General features: G+C 41.1%; 1 protein-coding gene across 1 annotated transcript in view; it reads right to left on the reverse strand.

Moving 5' to 3' along the window:
- KCNH8 (potassium voltage-gated channel subfamily H member 8) overlaps positions 1-26,935 on the reverse strand; it is a 157,469-nt gene that overhangs the window by 37,721 nt on the left and 92,813 nt on the right. Inside the window, exons 6-8 of the mRNA XM_060280535.1 lie at positions 20,061-20,218; positions 15,096-15,300; positions 1,916-2,113 (exon numbers count right to left, since the gene is read on the reverse strand). Coding sequence (XP_060136518.1) covers positions 1,916-2,113; positions 15,096-15,300; positions 20,061-20,218 — 561 coding nt within the window. The remainder of the gene's footprint in view (positions 1-1,915; positions 2,114-15,095; positions 15,301-20,060; positions 20,219-26,935) is intronic.

The raw sequence follows: 26,935 nt of genomic DNA on the forward strand, positions 1-26,935 counted from the left end.
GACATGAGCACTGCTGAACTAAAGATCACAGCCATGCAGAGTGGGTCCAAAGCAAGATTTGAACAAAAGTCATGTAATTTAAGGGTATAGCTGCTGGGAAGAAGGCAATGACCCACCAGTATTAGGGATGTTGTGTTGGGTGAGTTTCAGTTAGTAAGGCTTGAGGATGTAGACACGGTGCTTGTATTGTTCTGCACCTTGCACTCTTCTCTCTTGTGTCTATTGACTGATAAAAACTAGCAGGGAGGAGACAGCTAGCTGGGCTAGGGAGGTGATTGCCTCCTTGTGAGAGGGGGTGGTCCTTGCCTGCTTGAAAGAGGTAGTAATAATTCCACTCCTCAATAAATCCTCCCTGAATTTGGAAAATCTCAGTAATTATCGGCCTGTTGCCAATCTCCCCTTCTTGGGCAAGGTTCTTGAGCAGGTGGTCATGGACCAAGTTCAGGCACTCTTGGAGGAAACTGATTTTCTAGATCCATTTCAATCAGGGTTTAGGCCTGGTTTTGGCACAGAAACTGCTTTGGTAACCCTGTGTGATCACCTCTGTTGAGAGTGCCTTCCATCAGCTTTGGCTGGTGGGCATATCTGCATTTCTGTCTGGACAGGGATAGCCTAACTTCTGTCTATGCTTTGATAACCTCTAGATTAGATTATTGTAGTATGTTATATGTGGGGCTGCCTCTGAAGATGGTTTGGAAACTTCAGCTGGTGCAGAATTCAGTGGTCAGGCTGCTCACTGTGGCAAGATGGTTTTAGAATATGACGTCAATGCTGGTCAGACTGCACTGGCTGCCAATTAGTTTCTGGGTCCAATTCAAAGTGCTCCTTTTGACCTATCAAGTCTTAACAGCTCAGGACCATAATACCTCAAGGACTGCCTTGCCTCTCATATGAACAGTCCTCGACCCTGGGATCATTATCTGAGATTCTTCTTTGGGTGCCTGCTCCACAAGAGATCTTGAGGGTGGCAACATGAGAATGGGCCTTTTCTGCAGTGGCTCCCCACTTGTGGAATGCTCTCCCCAGAGAGGCTCACTTGGTACCTTTGTTATATATTTATAGGCACCAGGCAAAATCTTTCCTTTTCCACGAGGCCTTTTGGCCAATTAAACAATTTATGAGCAATTAAACTCTCTCTCTCTCTCTCTCTCTCTCTCTCTCTCTCTCTCTCTCTCTCTCTCTGTGTGTGTGTGTGTGTTGTTTTTGTTTGTTATTATCACATGTATTTTTGTATTGTAAACTGCCCTGTGATCTTCGGATAAAGGGCAGTATAGAAATTTACTTAATAATAGTAACAACAACAACTACTTGTTTATCTGTAGCATGCCCCAAACTCTTGCTTTTTAAGGATGGAGTCTAAAGTTCTGTGCTGCACGATGAATATTAATGCTCCACTCGACAATAACTACAACAATCACAGCTGTGTGGTGTGAAATTTGCATGGCTTAATTAGTTAAGCTGCAATGTTGTCAATCTTACAGCCTAATACACAACAAAATGTGTTTTTTGATAATTTTTCCGATGAACCTCAACTTTGCTTTAAAAAGGCACCATTGATTAGTTTACTATTTAGAATTTGGTTTAATTTATACTGAAGTATGAACTGAAAATATTCCTTCACCCCCAGGCCAATGTTGTTAATTTAAAAGAAAATTAGAGGTGTTCCCAGACCTCTAATAAGAACAGACACTGCTATTTACAAATGGAATTTCAATATCTTAATGTAAAATGACTTCAACCAGTCCTATCACTAGTAATAACTGGTAAGGGTTCTTCTTCCTATTCTGGCTCTGGAAGGCACATGGCCGCTCCTAAAATTATTAACACTTCACGGTGCTGTTGCATGCACCATAGTTGTGAACTACTGCATTCTCACCCCCAGATTCTACTTTCTGCATTTAATACGTTTACTTACCCCCTATCAGCATTGTGCAAATGGAAAAAATCTTTTCAGCATCGGTGTTGGCTGAGACGTTACCAAACCCAACACTGGTGAGGCTGCTGAGGGTGAAATACAGGGCAGCAATATAGGCACTTCTGAGGGATGGGCCTCCTGATGTATTATTGCCAAGGTAGGGAGACTCCAAACGTTTTCCTAGTTCATGAAGCCAACCTGAAGTCAAAGAAACATAGCCCGTGATCAAACTCTACGGAGCCACCATTCTGCTGCTTCATAATACCTTGAATCCAGGAGATAGGATGTTTGCTACTTGATTCTGAAAACAGTTAAGTGCATCCACTTTCAAATATCTTACCAATCACCTGCAGTCTGATATAATAACTATGGACACATGAATTATTTCTACTATGAAGATGACACATTTTTTAAAAAAACAAACACAATTCTACTGCCTTGGCTCATGAGACGAGTCTCTGTACTGTTGTAGGATGTTCCAGGTTGACTACCAAAATGGTAAATGCATGTACGTCCCACTTTTCCTTGAAATTCCATATCAAAACCCACCTCTCCAGTGGAAGTGTTCCAAGTGTTCTGCTCATAGAATGGATGGTAGCACTTCAGACTGCAGGCAGATGGTCAAATTCTTGACTGTGATCAAAAACTAGACAGCACAGAAACCAAAGAGTTGGCATAGAACAGGCATAGGCAACCTCGGCTCTCCAGATGTTTTGGAACTACAACTCCCATCCATGACCACTGGCCCTGTTAGCTAGGGATCATGGGAGTTGTGGTTCCAAAACATCTGGCGAGCCAAGGTTGCCTATGCCTGGCATGGAACCTTTCTCCCTGCTCTTATTCCACCTGCAGGGCTTGGGTCTACATGGGAGAGCATCCAAAACTGAAACACTTTCAAACCCAGAAGGCATTTTGGGGGGGGGGGGTGAGTTGTTATTTGACATGTGGCCTGCATCTATCTTACCAGATCATCCCCCCCCCCAATCTTCCATACCCTCCAACATTACTCAGATGAAAATAGAGACATTTGGCTTCTGTGTTTCTGTGGCTGGCCCCACTGGAGTTATCATTCCCTGACAACTGGCCCTCGTTGACTCCTTCCCCCCCTATTTTGCCCCCTCAAGCCCCCCCCCCCACAGAGCATTTTCTACCAGTGGAAGGGCGGGCGCCACCACCACTACAGCAATGGAATACAGCACAATTCTTTCCAGGGCAGCAGCAGCCATGGAGAGACAATAGGATGCTCACTCGTAGCCACTGCCACCAAGGCTCAGTGTAAGCACCAGTTCATCCTCCTCCCCGAGCTTGGCAGGGGAAATAGGGACATTCTTGGATCAAATCAGAAGCCAGGATGGTTTTTGTAATTCTGAGACTTTCCCTGGAAAATCGGGACACTTGGAGGGTATGCATCTTCTTGTGCATGACCTGACTAGAGCTCAGCCCCTTAGGCCATACTGCATTTATTTATTTTTGTACATTAACAACCCACCTTTCTTTCATCATGAAACCCATAGCAGCATGCATGCAGTTCCTAGACAGTCTCCCATCATTGCACTGAAGTTGTGTGGGTTTTTTTTAAAGTAATTTTGCTACAAGTAATTATTTTTCTCTCTCTATGTCTGTTCTTAAATGCTAAGGTGGTTGGTGGTATTGCAAAGGAAAGCAAAAATGAAAAAAATGAAGGGGTCTTTTGAGAACATGAGCCATTGTTAGGGAGCAATTTGATTCTTCTGAGTAGCTCCCTTTTTGTGTTTTGAAGTTTAAAATTCCGAGTATCACACAATGGAAGCGTAATTTGGTATTCTGACCCATTTCGAACAAATCTTTGTGGGATTTTCAGCATGGGGTTTCTATTTCTGACCTGGCATAAAGCTTGAATTTGCTGTTTTAAGCACAAAGTGACAGATAGAAAGACAGAAAGGTTTAGAGTTTAAAAACACTGCTCTTTACAATTACTCTGTCTGTTTGCGAAAGCTCCTTACAATAATTCTTTTACAAACTGAACGAAGTTCTTCTATTTGAAACACTAGGCAGTAGATTTGTGATAAAACATCTCATAATAGTTTAAATGACCAGAGAGTACATTTTCTTGTTGTAAATCAGGATACATAGTTGAGTTCTTACTGTCTAACAAAACATGCGTAATTTGTTAACAAGCTGTACTACATGACAGTTAGAAAGCAAATATTACAGAAATAGTGTTCATCTTGCCCCAGAATAGCTTTGCCTCTATTCCTGTCTATGCCTCATACTTTTTGAAAGCTCATTATTAACTACATATGATAGTTCGATCAAGTGTGAAATACATTAAGAACAGAGTATGCACACACAAAACCCTGAGAATTCTGGCCTTGATGTAAACTTCTATGGGAGCAAGACAGGGCATGTGACCCTCTATCAAGGACAACTGAAGGCACCAAAGACTCCTGAGAGCTATGTGCTGGCCTATCAAACCACAGAGGACTAAGAGCAATGACTAAAGGGAAAGTCAGTGTTGTCATTGTGTAGCAAACAGTTCCTTGAGACCAGGGAACAGAACAGACTGCATCTATATTCTCCTGCACTCCTTGACATTTATTGCCTTGTACTGACCCCATTGGCTTGGGTTTTCATTAAAACTGTCTGTAAATAAGCTAATAGACTGTATTGTTCATTTTGGAGTAGTAAAAGTACATTTGGAGTAATAAAAGTACTAGAAGTGAAGGAAACCAACTACTGGCTGCAAGATTCTTTGATGGCATCTTGAATAAATGACAGATCATGTCCTTGAACTGGTCTCTGGAATGATTTGGGCTTCCCCTAAAGAATCCTGGGAACTCTAGTTAAGCATGCTGAGATTTGTTAGGGGACCTCTTTTGACCCCCACAGAGCTACAATTCTCAAAGAGAGAGGTTTAACTCTCAATCCATCTTCCCACTGAACTCTGGGAATTGCATTTCTGTGAGGGGAGTAAGTATATCCTAACAACCCTCAGCATGCTTAAGGAACTACATTTCCCAGGATGCTTTTGAGGAAGCCATGACTGTCTATAAAGTTGTATAACTTTAAATACACAGTGCAGATAGGGCCTTAGATGTCTCTCCTCACTTTATAAGTAGGAAGGGGGTACACATGGGTGTTTGGTTTCAATACATTTATATTCCACTTTTCCCTCTAGGGAGCTCAAGATGGTGCACAAGGCGCTGCCCACCTCCTTTTTAGCCTTGCAACTATCCTGTGAGGTAGGTTAGTCAAAGAGACTATGACTGCCCCAAGGACACTCAGTGAGCTTCATGGCTGAGTGGGATTTGAAGACTGATTTTCCAGTTCCTAGTCCAGCATCTAGCAACCACACCACATTGGCATCACATTACATTTCTGAGCACAATTCAAAGTGTTGGTGCTGACCTTCAAAGCCCTAAATGGCCTTGGCTCTGTATACCTGAAGGAACGTCTCCACCCCCATCATTCAGCCCAGACACTGAGGTCCAACTCCAAGTGGCCTTCTGGCGGTTCCTTCATTGCGAGAAGTGAGGTTACAGGGAACCAGGCAGAGGGCCTTCTCGGTAGTGGCGCCCACTCTGTAGAATGGCCTCCCATCAGATGTCAACTATCTTATTTTTAGAAGACATCTGAAGGCAGGGAAGTTTTTAATATCTGGTGTTTTACTGTGTTTGATGCTATAAGTTGTTGGAAGCTGCCCAGAGTGGCTGGGGCAACCCAGTCAGATGGGCAGCATATAAATAATAACTTATTATTAATATTATTACTAGTTAACAGTACAGAGATGCCATGCTGCTGCTGCTGCACCAGACACCCATGTGTTCACTGTGGATGTCTGCAGAGGAAAGTCTAGGCTCATAGACTTCCCTGGTCACTCAGGTTATAATGAATTATTATTATGTCATTTATTATTTTCATTCCACACCTTCCTTCTGGCGAAGCTTGGGCCCAGCTAACAACAACCTTACAATAACACAGGTATCATGAAATTATTGTCAAAATTATAGCAGATTAATGAAAACCTTTAAAATCCAGTGGCTGGTGCTAAAACTCTCACTGTTCTAATATACATCTAGGCACCACAAGCCTAGCAAAACTGGTATGTTTTAAGGTGATGCCTAAACTTTGTCAATGTGGGGGGTGATATCAGCTAGGACAGAGCTCCATAAGCAGGTTTCAGTTCCTGTAAAAATGCATAGAGATCTTCGCCCCTGCAGACATCAACACTAATGGGTAGTCACTATGGGCAGCACCAGGGAAATTTGTATCTCATCAAGGGTGAAGCCAGTAGCACAGCCTCACAACCCTTTTAATTGTGTGGATCCCTCCCCACTTCATGCATATAACATTTGAAATGAAGATAGATGAGTTCTAACTTGAATGACTTGAACACACTACGTTCAGATTTCCAGAGCATTTGGTGTCAGGCAGAGAAGGTGCTAAGCACATCTACCACATTTGGACTGTCCCATCTTGTCCTTGTCCTCTGTGTTCTTTCTTCAGGAACTCAGCAAGCAAACCTGACATGCACACCCTGAATTGCAAAGGTAGAGGGGAGGGAGTACCACTTTAAATGAAGGAGAGGCCTCCTTGAATCTCAGTGTTCCTTCATGGTTTGTATCCAGACCTTAAAGTTATTTCACTCCATTTCTCAGATGGTTTTTTTTTTTCAAAATGGCAATGTAATTAAAGTACGTACAGTTATTAATCAACAAGCACAAAAGATAGGTGGGTGCACAAATGCTTCTCTAAATCAAGGGGATTACTGGACTCATATTATGACCTTTCGGAAATCTCATCCAAAATGAATTGTAGGTAGAGGGATGATTTCACATCATGTTTTGTTTATCCATTTCTGGGAAGAGTTCCAGTGTTAGATAAAAATGTAAATGTGTTTCCAGGCTGGGATAGGTGATGACGGTAGCATTTACAGGCAACCGTACAAATAGCTCACATTTTACAAGTCCTCCCCCGTTCTTAAATCACAATCTGTCTACGTGTTGCTGCATGCATCCACTTATATATGGCACAAGAAGGCTAGGCCCAACAAGACGCAAACAAACAACAGCAGTACCCAATGTGCAGTAATCCTACTGTTAGTTGCTGGGTCTACCATGTAACAGAGTAGAAGGTCCAATAGGTCTTCTTTTCCTTTTCGTGCAATGATCACAGAATACTAGCTTGGACATTTGAAGGATGTATAGCAATGGGGAAGGCATCTTAGAAAAATTCCAAAAGCAAACTCGCCTGATTCAATTTGGGTGGATCATGACACAAATATTATCACGAGTCCACTTTGGAATCTGCGCTCTGGAGAATCCCTTTACTAGGTGTCCAAGTATTGTGAGCTGCTTCATTACTTTAAAACTGTTTTTTTAAAATTAAAAAATAAGGCATCAAACCACCCACATCCTGGGGTGGCTAGTTTGTGGGGCTTCTTGCTGCTGCATGCTGTGAATACAAACTTCCCCCAGGGAGTGATCAAACATGATGATGTTCCAAAACTCTTGAGGGAACACCAGAGAAAAAGCACAACTGCTTCTACCATGAAGCATAGAGACACAGAGAGAAGCACCTATGATTTCTGATTTTTTGTTAGGAAAAAGAATGATTAGGAAGGAATATGGCCACCTCAATAGTCTAACTTGCACACTTCTCTTACAGTCAAAACTCAGAGGAGAATGAAAGGTAAAGGTAAAGGATCACTGGAAGGTTAAAACTAGTCAAATTCAACTATGGGGTTACGGCACTCATCTTGCTTTCAGGCCGTGGGAACCAGCGTTTGTCCACAGACAGCTTTTCCGGGTCATGTGACCAGCATGACTGAACTGCTTCTGACACAATGGAACACTGTGATGAATGCCAGATTGCACAGAAACGCCGTTTACCTTCCTGCCTTAGCAATACCTATTTGTCTACTCACACTGGTGTTTTCAAACTGCTAGATTGGCAGGAGGAGGGACATAGCATTGGGAGCTCACACCATCATGCATATTCGAACTGCTGACCTTACGATCAGCAAGCCCAAGAGGCTTGGTGGTTTAGACCACAGCGCCACCCGTGTCCCACAAAGAGGAGAATGAAGACCCATGAGAAGAATCCTGTTTGTTTGCTTAATTATCCCTCCCCCCCATCACTTTATGATTGGAGCGGCCTCATAGAATAAGTCACTGTGAATAAAAGCAAAACCTGTCCGTCAAAGGGGAACATTCAAACATGCACAACCTCTCTACTTACTTCCACAAATTACCAGAAACCTTATAAAAGACTCCACAACACACCAAGCTAATCCCCAATGTGATTCTGCACATGTGTACTTGTAAATAAGTCTCACAGTGTTCAATGGGCTCATAGTCATGAGTAAGTGGGTCTTGAATTGCAGCCCCTTCTTTGAGCTTTATCTAATAAACACAAGATAGTTACACATTTACAATGCTGAAACACAAAGATTCCAAAATAAATTTGCAACAAATCTGCCTATGTATCAACTGGCCACTTAAAATATAGCACTAGCAGAGAATCCTCTGTTTAAGCAGACAGTTTGGGGTCAAAATAACTAGCAACTACCTGGAAAAAACTTGGGTCTGCCACCACTAGACTGCATTTTTCTTGGAAGTAGCACTGTACCAACCTGTAGCACTATTAACTCCTGCTGTCACAAACTGCCATCAATTTAATTGGTCTTTCCCCTTGTTACTGTGCAAAACATCAGGCTTGCCTTTCCCAGAATGTCAAAAACCATGTCAGTTTTCTTCGGGATATTGTGATTGGCTTAAAAATAATGAGTTTCTTTTCTTTTCAAACAATGCATCGTTTTATTTTGGATTGTTGTTGTTTAGTCGTTTGGTCGTGTCCGACTCTTCGTGACCCCATGGACCAGAGCACGCCAGGCACTCCTGTCTTCCACTGCCTCCCGCAGTTTGGTCAAACTCATGTTCGTAGCTTCGAGAACACTGTCCAACCATCTTGTCCTCTGTCGTCCCCTTCTCCTAGTGCCCTCCATCTTTCCCAACATCAGGGTCTTTTCCAAGGATTCTTCTCTTCTTCTCTTCTCATGAGGTGGCCAAAGTATTGGAGCCTCAGCTTCACGATCTGTCCTTCCAGTGAGCACTCAGGGCTGATTTCCTTCAGAATGGATAGGTTTGATCTTCTTGCAGTCCATGGGACTCTCAAGAGTCTCCTCCAGCACCATAATTCAAAAGCATCAATTCTTCGGTGATCAGCCTTCTTTATGGTCCAGCTCTCACTTCCATACATCACTACTGGGAAAACCATAGCTTTAACTATACGGACCTTTGTAGGCAAGGTGATGTCTCTGCTTTTTAAGATGCTGTCTAGGTTTGTCATTGCTTTTCTCCCAAGAAGCAGGCGTCTTTTAATTTCGTGACTGCTGTCACCATCTGCAGTGATCAAGGAGCCCAAGAAAGTAAAATCTCTCACTGCCTCCATTTCTTCCCCTTCTATTTGCCAGGAGGTGACGGGACCAGTGGCCATGATCTTGGTTTTTTTGATGTTGAGCTTCAGACCATATTTTGGGTAGTCACTATGGGCAGCCTTTATAGCACACTGCAACTGTCTTAAAGAATTTCTTTGCAAACAAGTAAAACTTAGTCCTTATTCTCACTGATGTAGTAAATCAGCATGTCAATCTGCATCTAAACCAATACTACTAATTTGCTTTGCTGGCTTATATTTTGCTGCCTAATACATTTATATTTTTAATAGACTGACCTGTTTTAAAATTTTGTGCTGTTTTCCTATGCACATTTTTCTCGCTTTTAAATGTATTTTATTTAATGACTATGGAAGATGTCTTACGGAGGCTATGCCCATAAATAAGAATGAAGATGTCTCTTGCCTATAAATTAGGATAATGGTGATGAACCAATCCTATGGTCCCTGGAAGGGTGTCTCGTAGGATTTGGTGGAGCTCTTTCTGTGGGTGGAGAGGGAGCTATGACTTCAAAGAGGAAAGTCAACTCCCAGAATAATTCTCTGCTGTCAATGTTTCAACAACAAAGAGGGGGGGGGGAAACAGGGGCATGTCAGGTGTGGATCAATGGAGCTGTGGATCTATGGGAGCTAAAGCCTTGCCATTTCCCCAGAATGTGGGAAGGGAGAAGGTTACCCTGCTCTTGGGCTGGTGTATTCATTTTTCTCCCATTTAGACCAATGGGATGAGATTCAATTTTTTAAGGTTATGGAAAGATGGGAAATAAACAACACTATCTGGTCAACAACAACAACAACAACAACAACAACAACAACAACAACAATTTTATTATATATACCCTGCCCATCTGGCTGGGTTTCTGCAGCCACCGAGGGCCTTCTGGCGGTTCCCTCACTGCGAGAAGCGAGGTGACAGGAAACCAGGCAGAGGACCTTCTCGGTAGTGGCACCTACCCTGTGGAACACCTTGCCATCAGATGTCAAGGAAATAAACAACTACTGTATCTGATTTTTAGAAGACATCTGAAGGCAACACTGTATTGGGAAATTTTTAATGTTTGACATTTTATCATGTTTTTAATATTCTGTTGGGAGCTGCCCACAGTGGCTGGGGAAACCCAGCCAGATGGGCAGGGTATAAATAAATTATTATTATTATTATTATTATTATTATTATTATTATTATTATTATACACATCTACACAGAAGTAAGCCCCAGTGAGCTCAATGGAACTTATTCCAGGTAAATGTGAACAGAATTTCTACTTCTGTGCCTGTTAAAATTATTGAGAATAGAAACACTAACCTACAGCAGAGAGAAAGATCAGATACCTGCCAAGCATTTGTATTGTAAAAACTCAGCTGTGCTCTACTCTTTTGGGTAAAGTGTGATTCTGGGTGCCAGTTCTGCTAATGTATGGCAGCCCTCCTCTGAAGCGGTAACAGTGAAATTAAATAAAAGGAACCTAGAAGTAGGTCAGCTACAGGTTTCCACGTAAGATTCTCCAGTTGCTATCCAAAGAGCCTGCTGCTAGTTTGCCAAAGAGAACACACAGTTCCCTGGTTACAATGCAAAATGGGTTTTTAAAAAACAGCAGAAAATATCACCTGCAGCCTCATTAGCCAAGGAAACTGACCAACAGGCTTCAGCAGCACTTGGAATATTAATATATTGGGCAAACTATCAGCACAATCCCTTTTAACATTGACTATTTCCAAAAGTTATAAGGGGGCGTGAGTCTTCAAGCTATATCGCCCAAGGGTTGAAAACGGCCAAATGCGATTTTTCGCTTGCTTGGAACTGCTTTTTGCATCTGGCATTTGTGAGTTAAAAACATTAATTCATGCTGAATACCATTTTTAGAAGAAAAGCTACCTAGGTAAAGAAAAGGCAGTCTCATCATTTATTTCTGATTCCTATTTTGACCATAAAGTAGAATCTATCTGGTACTGAAGGGGCCAGTTTTGTCAACCCCTAGCTTTGTCTCTGGTGTGGACAAGCCATAGTCAGACGGGGATGTAAACTTCTCCTCCCCTTTTCTCTTTCTTCCTGTTTAGCTGTGAGAACTGAAGCTTTCCCCTTCCATTTTAAACTGACCACAGCTTGCTGTGACATTCAACACCAGGCAAACTGTGCTTTGCCGTAACTGTGGTTATTAAAAAACAAGCCAACTTCAAGCCATGCTATATGAAGTTCCTCATGCTCATCTTCTGCAAGGCTTCTGTTTTCCTTTGTGCTATTACTTACCAGCTGTTCAGTTTTGTCCCTACATCTGGAACCCGCTGCTTCTTAGTATCTATCTTTCAAAAAGCTTATAGGAAACTATTAATTCTGAACAACATTTTCTTCTGCAAACTCTTATGATGCTTAAAAAAATTCAGAAACTATTGATTCATAGTGCCTCCCCTTCCCCCTTCATGCCTGCTCCCTTACCACTCCAATTATATTGGTTACATGTGAGCTGGGAATTGTTGTTGTTTTTAACAGCATCCAGTAACTGTAGGTGTTTTATAAATAAAATATTGTGCAGGTGGGCATTGGCCTGATCCAGCAGGATCTACTTAAGTCCAACCAGCTCCAGGAGGAACAGTCCCATAAGCTCATATACTGCTTCAATGAAATCTTCTTCCATGACTCAAAACAGTTGTTGCCTTGAAATTCCCAGACTGATGCCTAATTCACTCTGATGTCACATAACTTTCCTAAAGTATAAATCCTATATGTTATAATATAAATTCCTCATCAATAATACTCACAAATTCCCTCTTACAAAAAGATGGCACAGCCACCCTGTTTTGCTGTTTAAGAAAGCCCTACATGGAAATGCGGGACCCAGTTGGCGCTGTGGGTTAAACCACAGAGTCTAGGGCTTGCTGATCAGAAGGTCGGCAGTTCAAATCCCTGCAACAGGGTGAGCTCCCGTTGCTCGGTCCCAGGTCCTGCCCACCTAGCAGTTTGAAAGCATGTCAAAGTGCAAGTAGATAAATAGGGACCGCTCCGGCGGGAAGGTAAACCGCGTTTCCGTGCGCTGCTCTGGTTCGCCAGAAGCAGCTTTGTCATGCTGGCCACATGACCCGGAAGCTGTCTGCGGACAAACGCCTGCTCCCTCGGCCTATAGAGCGAGATGAGTGCCGCAACCCCAGAGTCGGACACGACTGGACCTGATGGTCAGGGGCCCTTTGCCTTTACCCTTTTACAAAGAAATGCAGTCAAGCAAGGCAATCAGCAAAACTGCAAATGCTAAGCAATCACGAAGGTGCCTGGGTACAAATATGCCTGTATTGAAATCTTGGCCCAGACACCAACCTTGCCCTCTGATCTCTGGAAAACATCACTCAATAGTTTAGACCCTTGTTTATGTGCTGGAACTTTGCCCCTTCAGAAAGTGGATGGGAAGTCCTCTTGAGTCATAAGCTCCCTAGACATGAAAATGAGCACATTGGTAAGAAGACTAGACACAAATCTCTCTCTTTGGTGTGCCAAGTCTCCACAGACAGGGAATTTGGACATGAAGGACCACCAAACCATGCAACACTATCCTTGAACTAAACAGCAACACAGAAGGGTTGTACAGCATGCATTTTCTAAACCTGAGAAACCAGCCCTAAGAGACAGATGGGCACATCTATATGCAACAATACAGCAGAGGCAAGTTGTGCATCTGTTCCCCCCCCCACACACAAAAGCCACACATGCAAAAAACTGAAGGTGTTGCATGTACCTGTATCTTGAGAAAGTAATATCAGAAGTGATCCAAAGTCAGCTTAATTTGCAAACATTCAGATGTACTAGATTTGTGGACTGGAATTATAACTCCAAATTGAAAGACTGGCAGCTTTAGTTACACCTTAGTTACTGCCTTTGTTAGTTACACCTAAATAATGTAATTTGTTTCTGAGGAAGGAAAAGGACTCATAACTTGAATTTTAACCTAGATAGATATACAAGTGCATGCCCTCAAGGATATATTCAAAATGCATACCCAGAGCTGCTGACAAGAATTTCTGGTGACCGCAGAAGCACTAATGAAGAGAATGATGAATGCTTCAGATTCCACTAGCATCAGCCCGGGAAAGCTTCCCAACCATTAAAATCTTTCTGTCAGTATTCTCAGAATATGATGTATGTGACGATAAAGATCATGGAAAAGATTTTAGCCTAGTGGCTGTCTTGAGGACGCTGATGGAGCACAAGTATGCAACAATAAACTTTCTACGATTAGTACTGCACCGTTAAAACAGAAGCATGGGTCCAAAGGTCAGTAAACTCCCAAGTTCCACCACTTATTGGTTCAAACATACTGAAGATGGCACATGTAATATGACCTCCCTTCAAGCACAAAAACAAACCATAAAGCAATGCACTTTAGTGAGGAAGTGTAAAAAGCAGACATTTCAGTGACTGGAGAAGACAAAAGTAGGCTTATTCAACGTAAATGGAATTGATTTACTGCTTATGGTAAGTCATTTCCTTTAATCACTATACACAAAACAGTTTTGAATTAGTTTTTCTTTCTCTTTTAAGATGCTGCTGAAATTATAGCTGACAGGTGGGAGATTTGCTCAAGACCATTGCAGAAATAATTTATGGCAGCTTTGATGAACTCAAGGAAGACGCATCCTGACTTTTTGGCCTCCAATTAACCTGCTATCCATGGCTGTCCAAAAGTTCCAAAATATAGAATACATTTTGCAGCCAAGAATATTTCCAGAGTAATCTGCTTATTGTCTGCACAGATCTAAATAGCACTTACATATACGTCTAAGAACTCAGAGGGAATCTCTTTTCATAATAGACCTCTCTAAACTATAAAGAATTTTAAAATATTATTATTATCTGCCCTAAGCCCTTAGAAAATCAGGACCTAAAACTGGTGTTGAAAAGATTAAATAATCAGGTAACCAAAAGCACTGTCAACTCAAAATTTATTTCATTTTCTCCAAAGGAAGTATGGAATATAGAAAGTGAGGAACAAAGAATTAGTCTGGAGAGATTAATATACTGTATATATAAAACCAGTAGCTATACTTTTGCAAACAAAGAACTGAAATGCATGGATTTTCAGGAGATTTCTTTTTTCTTTTCTTTCTTGTTTTTTGCTGATCATCAATCCTGCACATTTGGTTAAAATACTGTTGCTTTTTTATGGTTCCTGAAGGTAATGCACAGAGTCCTTGGTCAATGCAGTCAAGTTCTCATTGCCAGCAGAATAATTAACCTGATGAGACGCTCTGAGAAATGGCTCTCAAGGAAAACAATAGGGCTGAAAAGTTCTTAAATTTGATAAGACTGTGCCACAGTGCTTATAAATCTCCTTATAAGAAAATAATAGGCTCTTAGTAAATTCAGTTTAAACATATACAATATATTTAAATTACAAATGATCTGGAAGTTTTTGTGGTCTTACTGGTGGTTGGCTGATGTCAGTGTCATTATTTTATACTCAAAACCTTTATTTTAATCAATCAATCACACACACACACACACACACTACACCAGGGTGAGGCAGCAAGTATTGCCATCACTCTCATTTGGCTTTGGGAAATGTTGCATGAAGCTAATTCAGAGTGAGGCAAAAATTTCCTGCCCTCACTCTGTAGTCCAATGGGTTAAAAAGAAGATCGTGGAAGCCGGAAGTTTACATCATACCAAATCCATTTTTGTGCCCCCCCTTCCCTTAAGCTGCAACATTTTGATGTTTTAAAGTATAACTTTTCAGTCTATGAGGGAAAATAAAGCATGTACCTATGTCCCAAGTGAATGGTTTTTTTTCCATCTCCTTCTTTCCAATGACATACCAAATGCAAGCCATCCAATGAGCTAACAACGCAAACATAGACATAAGAAGTGTCAGAACAATAGTGCTGTGCTGGGAATAGCGATCCAACTTCTGAAGAAGACGTAAAAGTCGCAGCAATCGTACAGTCTTGAGAAGGTGAACGATGGACACCTGAAAGAGTGAGAAGGGAAAGTAATAGTCAGCTGTCTTTCCATACAGGAAAGTGCTTCAGGTAACTGTGTCATTTCTATACTTTCCCGACCTTACAGTTCTATATTTTTTTCTACATCTCTTTCTTTTTTTCTAGGCCCATGGACTTTGCAAGAAGTGAGGCTATCCAAAATATTACATGCACTGCATTAAAGAGTTCTAGGTGGATTTTCTTTTCTTTATTCTTTAAGCACAGCAGCATAAGATTTCTTCAAAAGTTAAATGTTCCGTTTAATTTTTTTTTAAAAAAAACCCTATGCCATTGTGTTTTAACCAAACAAAAACAAATCCTTGAGATCTTCAGAACTCAACATTTTTGTTAGCCTCATTTTGTGAGCCTATTGCAGGACACAAGCACCAAAAAGGAAAGGGCAGTCTGAAGCTACATGGTTTTTTAAAAATGTATAAGCAAAAATGTACACCACTCCAACACCTCTTGAAAGTGAATCCCCCTTCCTTCCCCACAAAAAGCCCCTGGACCTATTTGTCTGCAATTTGGCAGGCTTAATCCACTCTGGAGAGGCTTATGTGCCTGTTAATTTTACCCATATTGGACAAAAGGGGGAAATATTACAGCCATTTTTTGTTTCCCATTATAGTGAATGAGGGACACAGAGCTCCATTTTAGACAGAAAACCTTGGAACAGACCGAAGTGTGGGAGAGCAGAATGACTCAGAAACAGATCAGAATTCACAGATGCTCATACACGGCGGACCTTGGTACCCATGCACATCCCTGGTAAATGCATGAAGGTGAGTAGCCAGGTATGGAAAACCTGAAATGCTTCTAGTTATATAACAACAACAACAACAACAACAACAACAACAGCAACAGGAACTTAAACTTCTCGGGCTCTGTACAAAGATTTTTTTTAAATGTGTTTGCCATCAGGCTTACATCCTAGCAGTGTAAACCTATGCATATTAGTGTTATGAGTTTGTGGGTGCTAGACACCCTAAATTCCTGAGTCCAGTAGGTGTTAGAATTTCATCAGTGCTTGGAATGTTAAGACTGGGTGGCAGACCCATATGTATTAAGCCCAAACTGTGTGTATTAAGTTGTGCTAGACACAGCTAATCCTTTCATTAAGTCACGTGTTGAACACTAATTAGGCTAGGCTAAGCTTTCTCCTTAGAGGGGGCTAAGCCATTAAAAGGACAAAGCATCAAAGGGACAAAGCATCGGTGGTCCCTCAACTCCAAGTTAGTTTGAAGATAAAGCCACAGCTGAGAGAAGCTAGAGTTAGAAGCAATGTGAGCCAGCAGCTTAAGAGTAAGGCATTATGTGACCAGGAGGCGCAAAGCAGCAGGGAGAGAGCATGATGTTGGATCTCTGCTTGGAACCTAGGATGCACCTATGGAGGAAGCAAGACGCTCCTGGAGTGCCGATGCTATGAACCCCTCCATTATTGGCCCAGGTTGTACATATGTGTAAATAAACCATGTGTCAACTTAAAAGGGTAGCTCAGTCGGTAGAGCAAGAGACTCTTAATCTTAGGGTCATGGGTTTGAGCCCCACATTGGGCAAAATGATTCTTGCAGGAATTGTGGTCCCTTCAAACTCCACAATGCTATTATTCTATTATCATAAAGACACCACAGTCTGTGCTGTACTTCATCCCCAAAAGGAAACACAGACCCTGGGTAAGCCTGCCTGGAGCCCCTGGAATTTCTCATGATCAGAGATTGGGGTGGTGTGTAACGCTATCAGATGTTAAGTCTCACTGGCTTCCAGGTCAGTAATGTGAAATACACACCACAAATGGGAAAACATTTGGGGAGGGAAGACTAAATCCAGGTACAAGGCAAAATGGCCACTGAGAAGACAGTTATCGGAAAGGAGGGGCCTATATATACTCCTTTTAAAGGGAAGTTATATCAGTTATATATATTTGACCTCGCATTACATTTTTCTATGATGGATTAAATTAAATCTCCAATTTTTTAAATTATGTGATAATAATAGGTTTGCAAATGAGTGTAATAAATCATGTGTAATTATTTCTCATTACTCATTCCAAATGTATTTTTTCCCCTTTAGCAGTGTTCGGTTTGTCACTGTAAGATCTGAAATTCATATACAGAAGATATATTTTCACAACTTAGAAAGACAGAATGAGGAGTCAGCACTCCTACTCTGTGCTTAGCTAAATTTGATTACTCACGTATGCAAAGCCAGCTGAATTTCACTTTATAGCTAACTGATTTAGACTAGTAAGGTTAAGCTTTTCCTAGCAACTGCAAGAATCTGCATTGCTAAAAACCGCAATGCTAAAACTAAAAAGGTGGCTGGAGAAGGCATGGCAAGTGATAAAGTAATTGCCCAGTATTTTTGCTGCAATCTGGGGGCTACAGCACCGCTGGGCAAAGGCATCTTGTGCTTATTGGGCCCGGAATGGGAATTATACCTCACCCAACAACAACTTATTACTTATACCTCACCCATCTGATTGGGTTGTCCCAGCCACTTGGGGTGGCTTCCAACAAAATATAAAAAAAACACAGCAAAACATCAAGCATTAAAAACTTCCCGATACAGGGCTGCCTGGGTTGAATTTTCCCACTGCTCCACTACAGAATTTCCGGCTGCACCTTAAAAAGGTAAAGGTAAAGGACCCCTGACAGTTAAGTCCAGTCGCAAACAACTCTGGGGTTGCGGCACTCATCTTGCCAGCATTTGACTGCAGACAGTTTTTTCCGGGTCATGTGGCCAGCATGACTAAGCCACTTCTGGTGAAACCAGAGCAGCACACGGAAATGCCGTTTACCTTCCTGCCGGAGCGGTACCCATTTATCTACTTGCACTTTGACGTGCTTTTGAACCGCTAGGTTGGCAGGAGCAGGACCGAGCAACGGGAGCTCATTCTCTGTTGCGGGGATTCGAACCACCGACCTTCCAATAGGCAAGCCCTAGGCTCAGTGGTTAGGCCATAGTGCCACCTGCATCCCTATAGGGGACCCTAGACATCCACAAAAAAAATTTGCTGCACAATTTACTAGTTATATAAAATGCTCCTAGCTCTTCTTGTGATCAGAACTTGTATGCTTTTGAACTCACTGAAAGCAGAATCTAAAAGGAAGAAGAAATTATAGCTACCTAGCCTTGTGATAGAGAAGGAGTGTTAACCTCTCCATGGGTAGGGATCAGCTTAGCCACTGTACCAAAGTAAGCAGACCTTGTGTCATATCAATGCTTTTGAAACTTCAGACTTCAGCCTAACTGCATGCTGTCAGAAGGCTGTATAGTCTTCTCCAGCCTCTGCCTTTGAAAAAACCTCAAATGAAAGTACATACACTGTGCTAATTATTGCTAAGGAAGTATTCTGTTAGATGCTTAGAAATCCTTCACATCACAATCATAATTAAAAATGAAGAAGTCTCTATCAGCATTTGTTGACTCCTTTACTCTACATATAAGACTGTCAATTAAATAAGAATCCAACAATTCACGAGGCTTTCATCTGTATCTCCAAATAATTCTGGATTTATGAAACTCTTTATGCATGTGGAGGACATTCATGGCCGCCTAAGGCAGAATAATTTTCTGAGTAAATCAGCATCGTTGCATTGTGCATAAAGATCTTTAGAGACAGGAGAGTATTAAGGCATTAAAGAAGAAAAACTTGGAATACCCCCAAATCTACTGGTTTGCAGAACTGAGTCAACATCACAACATAGTAGGAACTATGCAAGTATCCCGCTTTTCAGTAAAACATAGCATATTATTTAAAAGCCAATGTACATTACAACCCAAATTAATGGGGAGGGAGGGGTTGGTAGCAAAATATGAAAACGTTTAAAAAATAGTGTGGCAAAATAACTTCCTGAATGGGTTTTCTGTACAGTCTTGTGAATGTGCAGGTGTATATCAAGATTGTGGCTTAATGGGTTTTGACTGAACTGACACTCCCACCCCAAAGTCTGTCCTCCCCCACAAAATGCTGATGAACCTTGGAGCCTTCACTAGCTTACATCAACTTGCCAACATCTCTTGGGGTGGGCATAACCAATACAAGAATGCTAACTGTGTATGTGTGTGTGTATATAATTAAAAATAATAATTCTTAAGTTAGTTGCCACGAATATGTTCCACTAATTCCACTACCCCCCCCCCAAAAATGGATAGCACACTTGATCTCATAAGCATTTTCAACTTTTTTTTTTAAAAAAAGAGCAAGATTTCCACCCCACCCCCACACCCCAGTATTTCTAGTTGGCTTACATAACTCAGGGCAGGACCTGTGACACCCTTCCCCATCTTCATTGCCCTTGAACTCCAGCTTCCAGCAGCATGAAAGATGAAGGAAGTTGGAGATCAGAGTTAGGGGACCACGGATTCCACATCTGTGTGGGAGTACAAGGTTGGCCCAAATTCCCCTTAGACATTTGTGTTTTGGAAGGGTTTCTCTGAACATAGAGAACCTTTTTTTAAAAAAAGACTACATGTGCATGAAGCACAGCAGACTTTGTAAGTCGAGAAGATTCCCCTCAGTTTGATACCTAAGGTTTTGCTTTAACTGCTACATTTTTCCCCCACAATTGCTTCTTCAGCACTTCAAGACAAAACACTTCATGCACTTGGGAGAGATAAAAAGCTGCACTCAATGGTACAGTACACATACACTGGCCCTGTGCTTTCCTTTTGCCTGCGAAGGGCAATATTTTCATTCACAAAAGGGACACTTGAGAACAGTAAAGTGGGATAGAAGGGCCATACTCACCACATTGACATTAAAAGCATAAAGCAGATCAAAAGGAAGTGCAGCAATTAAATCAATGATGAACCAGGTAGTCACATAGTGGATACAAATAGATCTCGCTTCAAATATTACTTGGCCAGACTTGCTGACGTACGTTGTTCGGAAATTTAAAATAATATCTGCTTGAGAAAGAAACAAGTTGTCAGAGACTGCTATTTTTTTCCCCTTTAAATGATAAGTAGAGGGCAAAAAAAGCAACGCTCTTCATTTATTTCACAATAAAAACCTGGGAGGGAAACACTTTTGGCAAATATTTTTCAAATGTTTAGCACTCCACGCAACACAGTGAAGACTTGCTCAAAATGGAAAAGCTGAGTCAGCTGGAAGTAACTGAATGGTGAGAGATGGTGGGAACAAATCGAAGCTAAGAATTACAGTGTGGTGACTTGCAGTTTATGTGTTTCTGTATTACAGTTTGTGACTGCATTGCCTATTGCCATGAGAAATGCTTTTGACGTGGCATGCTATAGCATGTTAAAATCCAAACAAAAGTTCAGATTCTGGCAGTTGTCTCAATTATTATCATGTTCCAGAAGATGAGGACCATATATTGCCCTCGGGCATATAGCTCTTACTGGTGTCAAGGAGAACATTGCTCTAACATCTACAGAATGTAAAAGGAATTTTGCTAGAAGCTGCAGGTCCTGGCATTATTTTATTTCCACTCTATCAAAAACTTGCCCACTTTGCTTGTATCTAACCATTTCAATTCATGTGATCTCAATCAGAAATTGCATCTCCGCAATTCAATTTGCACCATTGTTTTCAGTAATAGCACCCCTGGACCAGGCTGGACAGCGGTTGCCTTTCCCTGAGATAACTCAGAATGCAAGAGGTTTTTTAAAAAAATCTATTTTGCAAAATGTTTGTGTGTGAGAGAGACTGCGGCCTCTGAAAAGAAACATGAGGAAAATGTTGCCATGCTGAAGTTGGCTGAAACTTCACGCACATTGCCATTTTTGCCTTAACTGCAATACCGTTGATCTAGCAGCTCTGCAAACAGGAAACTCCACAGGACAGTGTGAAGTCCCTGGTAGTGACATGCAACTATCGAAAGCTATAGCTTGGTTTCTGGGCACATCACAGTCTATATCGCTTGTGAATAAAAACCATAAATCTGGAGGACGACCAGGAGCTACTGTCTTTAGGCATTTTTTTAAAAAAATTACTATAAAAATATGAACCATGCTTTAGCCATTATTTAATTTGAAAATGCCTTCAATGTGCAGTGTGTTCCTATGTGAGTCTACTCAGAAGTAGATCCAATGAATTTAAAATAAACCTCTGCTCACCTACTCAAAAGTAAGTTCAGTGGGACTCCCTGGTAAGTGTGCCTAGTACTGATTGATGCTTAGAGCTTGTACTTTACACTAGAAATGTATTCTTCTTGGTGCATTCATTAATCCAGTGAACCATTTGACTCTAACAACAGTTCAATGTAGTGTTAAAACTGGCACAAGGTAGGGGTTAATTAGCCCCAGAACCTTTTCAAATGTGAGTAATCACCTAGCTCTGAAATATACGGTATGTAAAAGAGGAGAGAGGGCAGCAAAGAGGAGCAAAGAGGCCCAGAGCATGCTCAGTTCCACCTTTTCTAAAGAAACACTTTTCCTGTCAGCCACACATTTTTTTTACATTCCTGCCCCTTTAGTGAAGATACTGTCAGCAGCATATTTCTATATAGCCTATTGATAATAAGAATAAAGAGGGGCCACCACTGTTGAGACTACACTCCTCACGAGCTGCAGATATGTGGATTGTTACATGTCACATGCCTGTTTCATTCCAGCACAGATTGCTGGCGTGAGCGGAACTTCCGCTCTGTATTGCTTTTGTTTTCACTCTCTCCGAGAAGAACGACAAGGAGAGAGGCCATGTTTTTCTTTGTCCTGATTTATGAACAATAAATGCATAGCTCATAGCTGTCAAGTTCTCCCTTTTTTTAAGGGAAATTTCCTTATGCTGAATAGGCTTCCTCACGAGTAAAGGGAAAAACTTGACAGCTATGGTGTAGCTTAGTATCATATCCACGCCTCAGGCCTGATCTGTTGTGTGATTACAGTACTCTGCTGAGTAATGTGTGCTCAATCCTGCATGGCAGCTTGAGTCTCAGACGCACGTCGGAGGGAGTGACTGATGGATCTCTACAGCAACAAGGCTAAGAAGGGAGATGTTCTGGCTGGGCTGAGCCAGCTGGCTTTTCATCTCCCGGTTCTGAAAACCACCAGGGGCAGTGCTTTGAAAAGGTTTTGCTGCAACATTAAGGCATCAGACTCCCCATCCCACTGGTGACTAAAGCAGGTGAAAGGAACAGACATTGGAGCCAACTCCTAGGGGCTGAGGTCCCTTTGGCCCTCCCAATAAAATATTTGAGGGCACTGCCATTCAAATGGTGTGTGTCCACCATGTCATGTGATCAATTGTGTGAGTGGGGGCTTACTGCCCCCCTGCCCCAACATTTTAGTCAAGTTGGCACCCCTGGGAGCAGACATGTTAGGACTGACAATGCGACGTGACTTTGACAAATTCCCCACAAATTTTATAACATAAAATAATACTAATCATTTTCACTTTGGGTTCTTAATATAATCTAGATTATAAATAAACTGGGGACCGCATAACTCTCTATCACGGGTAATATCAGTAAGGGAAGGAATTTGCTCCAGTGAGACACGCTCGTGGTGCCGGACTCCAATTTGCATACCGAGGTTTTCAAGGAAACCCTGCTACGCCATCCCTGGATGTGACTGAAGGTTCTGCCTAGGTCATTAAGCTGGAGATAGACTGGCTGTTTTAGCTTGTGCTCAGAAGTGTGCAAATATCATCCTTGAATGTGCACATACAGCATCTAATGCTAATATGGCTTGTGACAAGCATGTCAGGTTTCATAATTGCTTTTTCTCAGCCCTACTTCCTGATTTGCTTATAAATATACATAAGATCCTAGTTCCTTTTGTGGCCAACTATTATGCCTGCAGAGTGTTGCCACTAAAGAGTTTCTGATGAAAAGCAATCAAAGCACTGGAACGTTTTCACTGGGCATATTGTTCTTCACCCCTTTGACTTTTTACTCAATCAGGCAATTCTGGCAAATTTTAAACTTTTCTTCAGCAATGGCTTTTACCCCTTCATTTTCCCCCCTCTTGCTGTCACTGAATAGTCATTATTCTACAAAAGTCACATCCAGAGAAGATTAATTAGGCTTTACTTCCCGACCTTCTAAAAGCTGCACATTTATTTAATTGGTCTCATTGCTATTTGTTTTGTTTTATTTTCCAGACGCTTAAGATGTGGTGACTTTGACAGATTTTCCCATAAAATTTTCACAGTAAAAAAAAGCCCAAAAACCTAAGTAATAATTTTCAAGTTTAGTTCTTAATTAAACTGCAGTATTCCAGCCTGTTTAGAATTAAAATTGGGGCAACATTTAAAGCCTGGTTTATCAATCAGATAAAACCTACAAATCAGGAGCACTCATTCATTACAAGGAAAGGGAGAAAGCCGACCCTTCCAGCTGAGAAGAAACAGATGAATAGCCGCTTTGGTCTATTCTAGTAATGGAAAACATGACAACAGACCTAAACAAGAGATTAGAAGATAGCTATCTACTTATTGAGCTACCATGATTCAGTTTTCTAAATGTAAAAGCCAACTAAGAGACACAAAAAATAATTTATTATTATTGACCTGTTTAAAAACGTATATAGGATGTGACTATAACTTCACTTACTTGGGAGTAAACCTCATTGATTTCAATAGGCCTTACTTCTAAGTAGACATAGAATCATAGAGTTGGAAGGCACAACAAGGGCCTTGAAGTCAACCCCCTGCAGAACGACCCTGATAAAGAGTCTCATGCTCTATAAGTTAATTTGCCTGCATGGTTAGGACCTATAAAGGACTCGGATGAAGGAATTGATAGGATGATCATCAAATTTGCAGATGACCAAACTGGGAAGAGTAGCTAATACTTCAGAAGATAGAATCAGGATTCAGGATGACCTTAACATATTGCAGAACTGGGCTGAAACTTAACAAAATGAATTACGGTAGGGACAAATGTAAGGTTCATCTGACTTGACAGCAGTACATGTGAAAAGGATCTAGGGGCCTTAGTAGACCACAAGCTTAACATGAGTGAATAGTGTTATGCTGCAGCAAAAAAGCTAATGCAATTCTTGGTTGCATCAAGATCAAGGGAAGTAATTGTATCATTCTATTCTGCCGTGGTCAAATCCCATCTGGATTACTGTGTGCAGTTCTGGCGCACCACAGTTTAAGGAGGATATTGACAAGCTGGAATGTAGGCAGAGGAGGGTGACCAAGATGACCGCGGGTCTGGAAACCAAGCCTTCCTTATGAAAAACATTTGAGGGAGTTGGGCATGTTTAGCCTGAAGAACAGAAATCTGAGAGATGCTATGATAGCTACCTTCAAATGTCTGGAGTGTTGTCTCATGAAGATGGAGCTAACTTATTTTCTCCTGGATTCAAATCTACAAGAAAGGAGATTCCAACTGAACATTATGAAAGAACTTTCTGACACTGAGTTTGGCAGTGGAACGGACTACCTCGGAAGGTGGTAGACCCCCCCCCTTCATTGGAGGTTTTTAAACAGCGCAGCTGCAATTCCTGCAAAGGGTTGGACCCGATGAGCCTCAGGGTCCTTTCAAACTCTACAATGCTATTCCTATTTCAAAGTCCACATCTGATTGTCCACTATGGTGATAATTATGTTATTGCAGTCATTATGTTCCTGAATAGGCCATGCTCCTGCACTTATGCTCCTGAATAAACATCCATGTAACCTGAAACATGGAAGAAGGGGACATTCATAGAAATTATAAGGGATTATAAACACTTTCATTGTTTCTGCTTTCTTCCTACTTACTAAGGCTTTAAATCTACAACAATTCTTTTTTAAAAAACACACACAACTAACAACCATAATTTTATTGATTTAGATTTCCAAGATCGCCTACAAACGAGAACCATAAAACAAATATAAAACAGATCAAAAACATCAGAAAGAAAAGCTTTTGAACTTCTGCTTTTAAATCTACAACGATTCCGAGCTTTTTAAATACTCCTATGATGTGGATTCACACTGAAACCCTTGACCTCAAAGAAGTTACTCCAGTAAAGTTGAGTCAATATGGTGTCCAAAATGGTTATCCTTTTTGGACAGCCCTCTTTTTATTTTTTTAAGGAATGTTTCCCCATTCTTCAGCTATGATGATGCAGACGGATGGAGTGGAATCTAAAGCCCTTCCACAAGGTAAGCAACACATGCGGATAAAGAAAAATAACTACAAAATCAGTGTCACATTCATAGGTAATTTTTAACATATCATGTTTCCTATCAGTGCATGTCTCAGGCTGGAAAACTGGGGGTCATTTTGAATCAATCCACCTAGCTGCATTTTCTAAAATTACACCTCACATTAAGTGACTTGTGAATGCCTTCCAAAAGTTTAAAAGTTCCCATGCTAAATTCCGGCAGATCTGAAATAATTTTTTAACGTTCCATAAGACTGTCATTGTGAGATACATCTCAAGGTGCCTAATGAAAACATGCATATCTGGAAGGTGGTAAGAACAGGAATAGCACAGTTGCAGAAGGTTGGGCGAGATTATCTCCATGGTTCCTTCCAACTCTACAGTTCTATGATTCTTTGATTCTATAAGCCTATTTTGCATTATAAATGTACATGTACCAAGCTACCAAAGTTAAAACACTGGCATCTGTCAACTAGGCCATGCACAGATGTTGACTGATTTTTTTTTTTAAAAAAACCTTTGCCTGTGCATCTCTTCTGTATGGTCTCCCTTTCTGCTGACTCTGGCTTTACAGAGTGGCCATTGTAATTGCTTACCTGCAGGCCTCAGACTTTCTCTTCTACAGGGCCTGACAAGGCAATGGAATTTCTGATGTACAGCCATTCAAAAATATTCACATAGATACAAGGCAGTCATGAGATGCAATAGTACCACAGACAGAAAGAGCTGAGATGAAGAATGTCCATTTATTTATGTCCTTGTCATAAACGCCATGAAATTTGTGCATGGATGAATTAATGAAAGGGGGTGGTGTTAAATTCACTCTCCATGTGGCAGAAGAAATCAGTGGTGCAACTTAAAGGGTGAAACCAATATACAGTGGTACCTCGCAATACGAATGCCCTGCAAGACGAATTTTTCGCAAGACGAATGCATCTTGCGACCTGACGGTGACTCGCAAGACGAATTTGTCTTGCAAAAAATTTGTCTTGCGAATCACAGTTTCCCATAGGAATGCATTGAAATTTAATTAATGTGTTACTATGGGCAAAAAAAAAGAAATTTCAATGCATTCCTATGGGAAACCGCGATTCGCAAGACGAATTTTTCACAAAACGAATTGACTCACGGAACGAATCAAATTCATCTTGCAAGGCACCACTGTATGAGATAGATGCATGCAAAGCAAGATATGTCAAGCCTTTATTTGTTGTAATTGTAATTATTTGTCGTTAGGCGGGTCAATTATAAATGGAATGTAATTAATGAAATGTAATAGCGATGTTTATTTTTGTATTATAGTAACTATTTGTTTTATTACTGTGGAATTTCCAAAAGAAAGCATTTGTAAAAATTAAAATAAAAAATAATAATAAGTTGCATTACTGAAATAAATGCACTTTTTGACGATATTCTAATTTTCCGAGTTTCACCTGTACACCCAAAAATGGGGGGTGGGGTGGGCAAAACTCAGTGGTAGAGAACCAGTTGTTAATGCAGAAGGTCCCAGGACCAAACCAGGCATGATATTAATTTCAAAGAGCCCTTCCAATTTAT

Source organism: Zootoca vivipara, chromosome 12 (assembly GCF_963506605.1).
Source record: "Zootoca vivipara chromosome 12, rZooViv1.1, whole genome shotgun sequence".
In the NCBI taxonomy this organism is placed as follows: domain Eukaryota; kingdom Metazoa; phylum Chordata; class Lepidosauria; order Squamata; family Lacertidae; genus Zootoca; species Zootoca vivipara.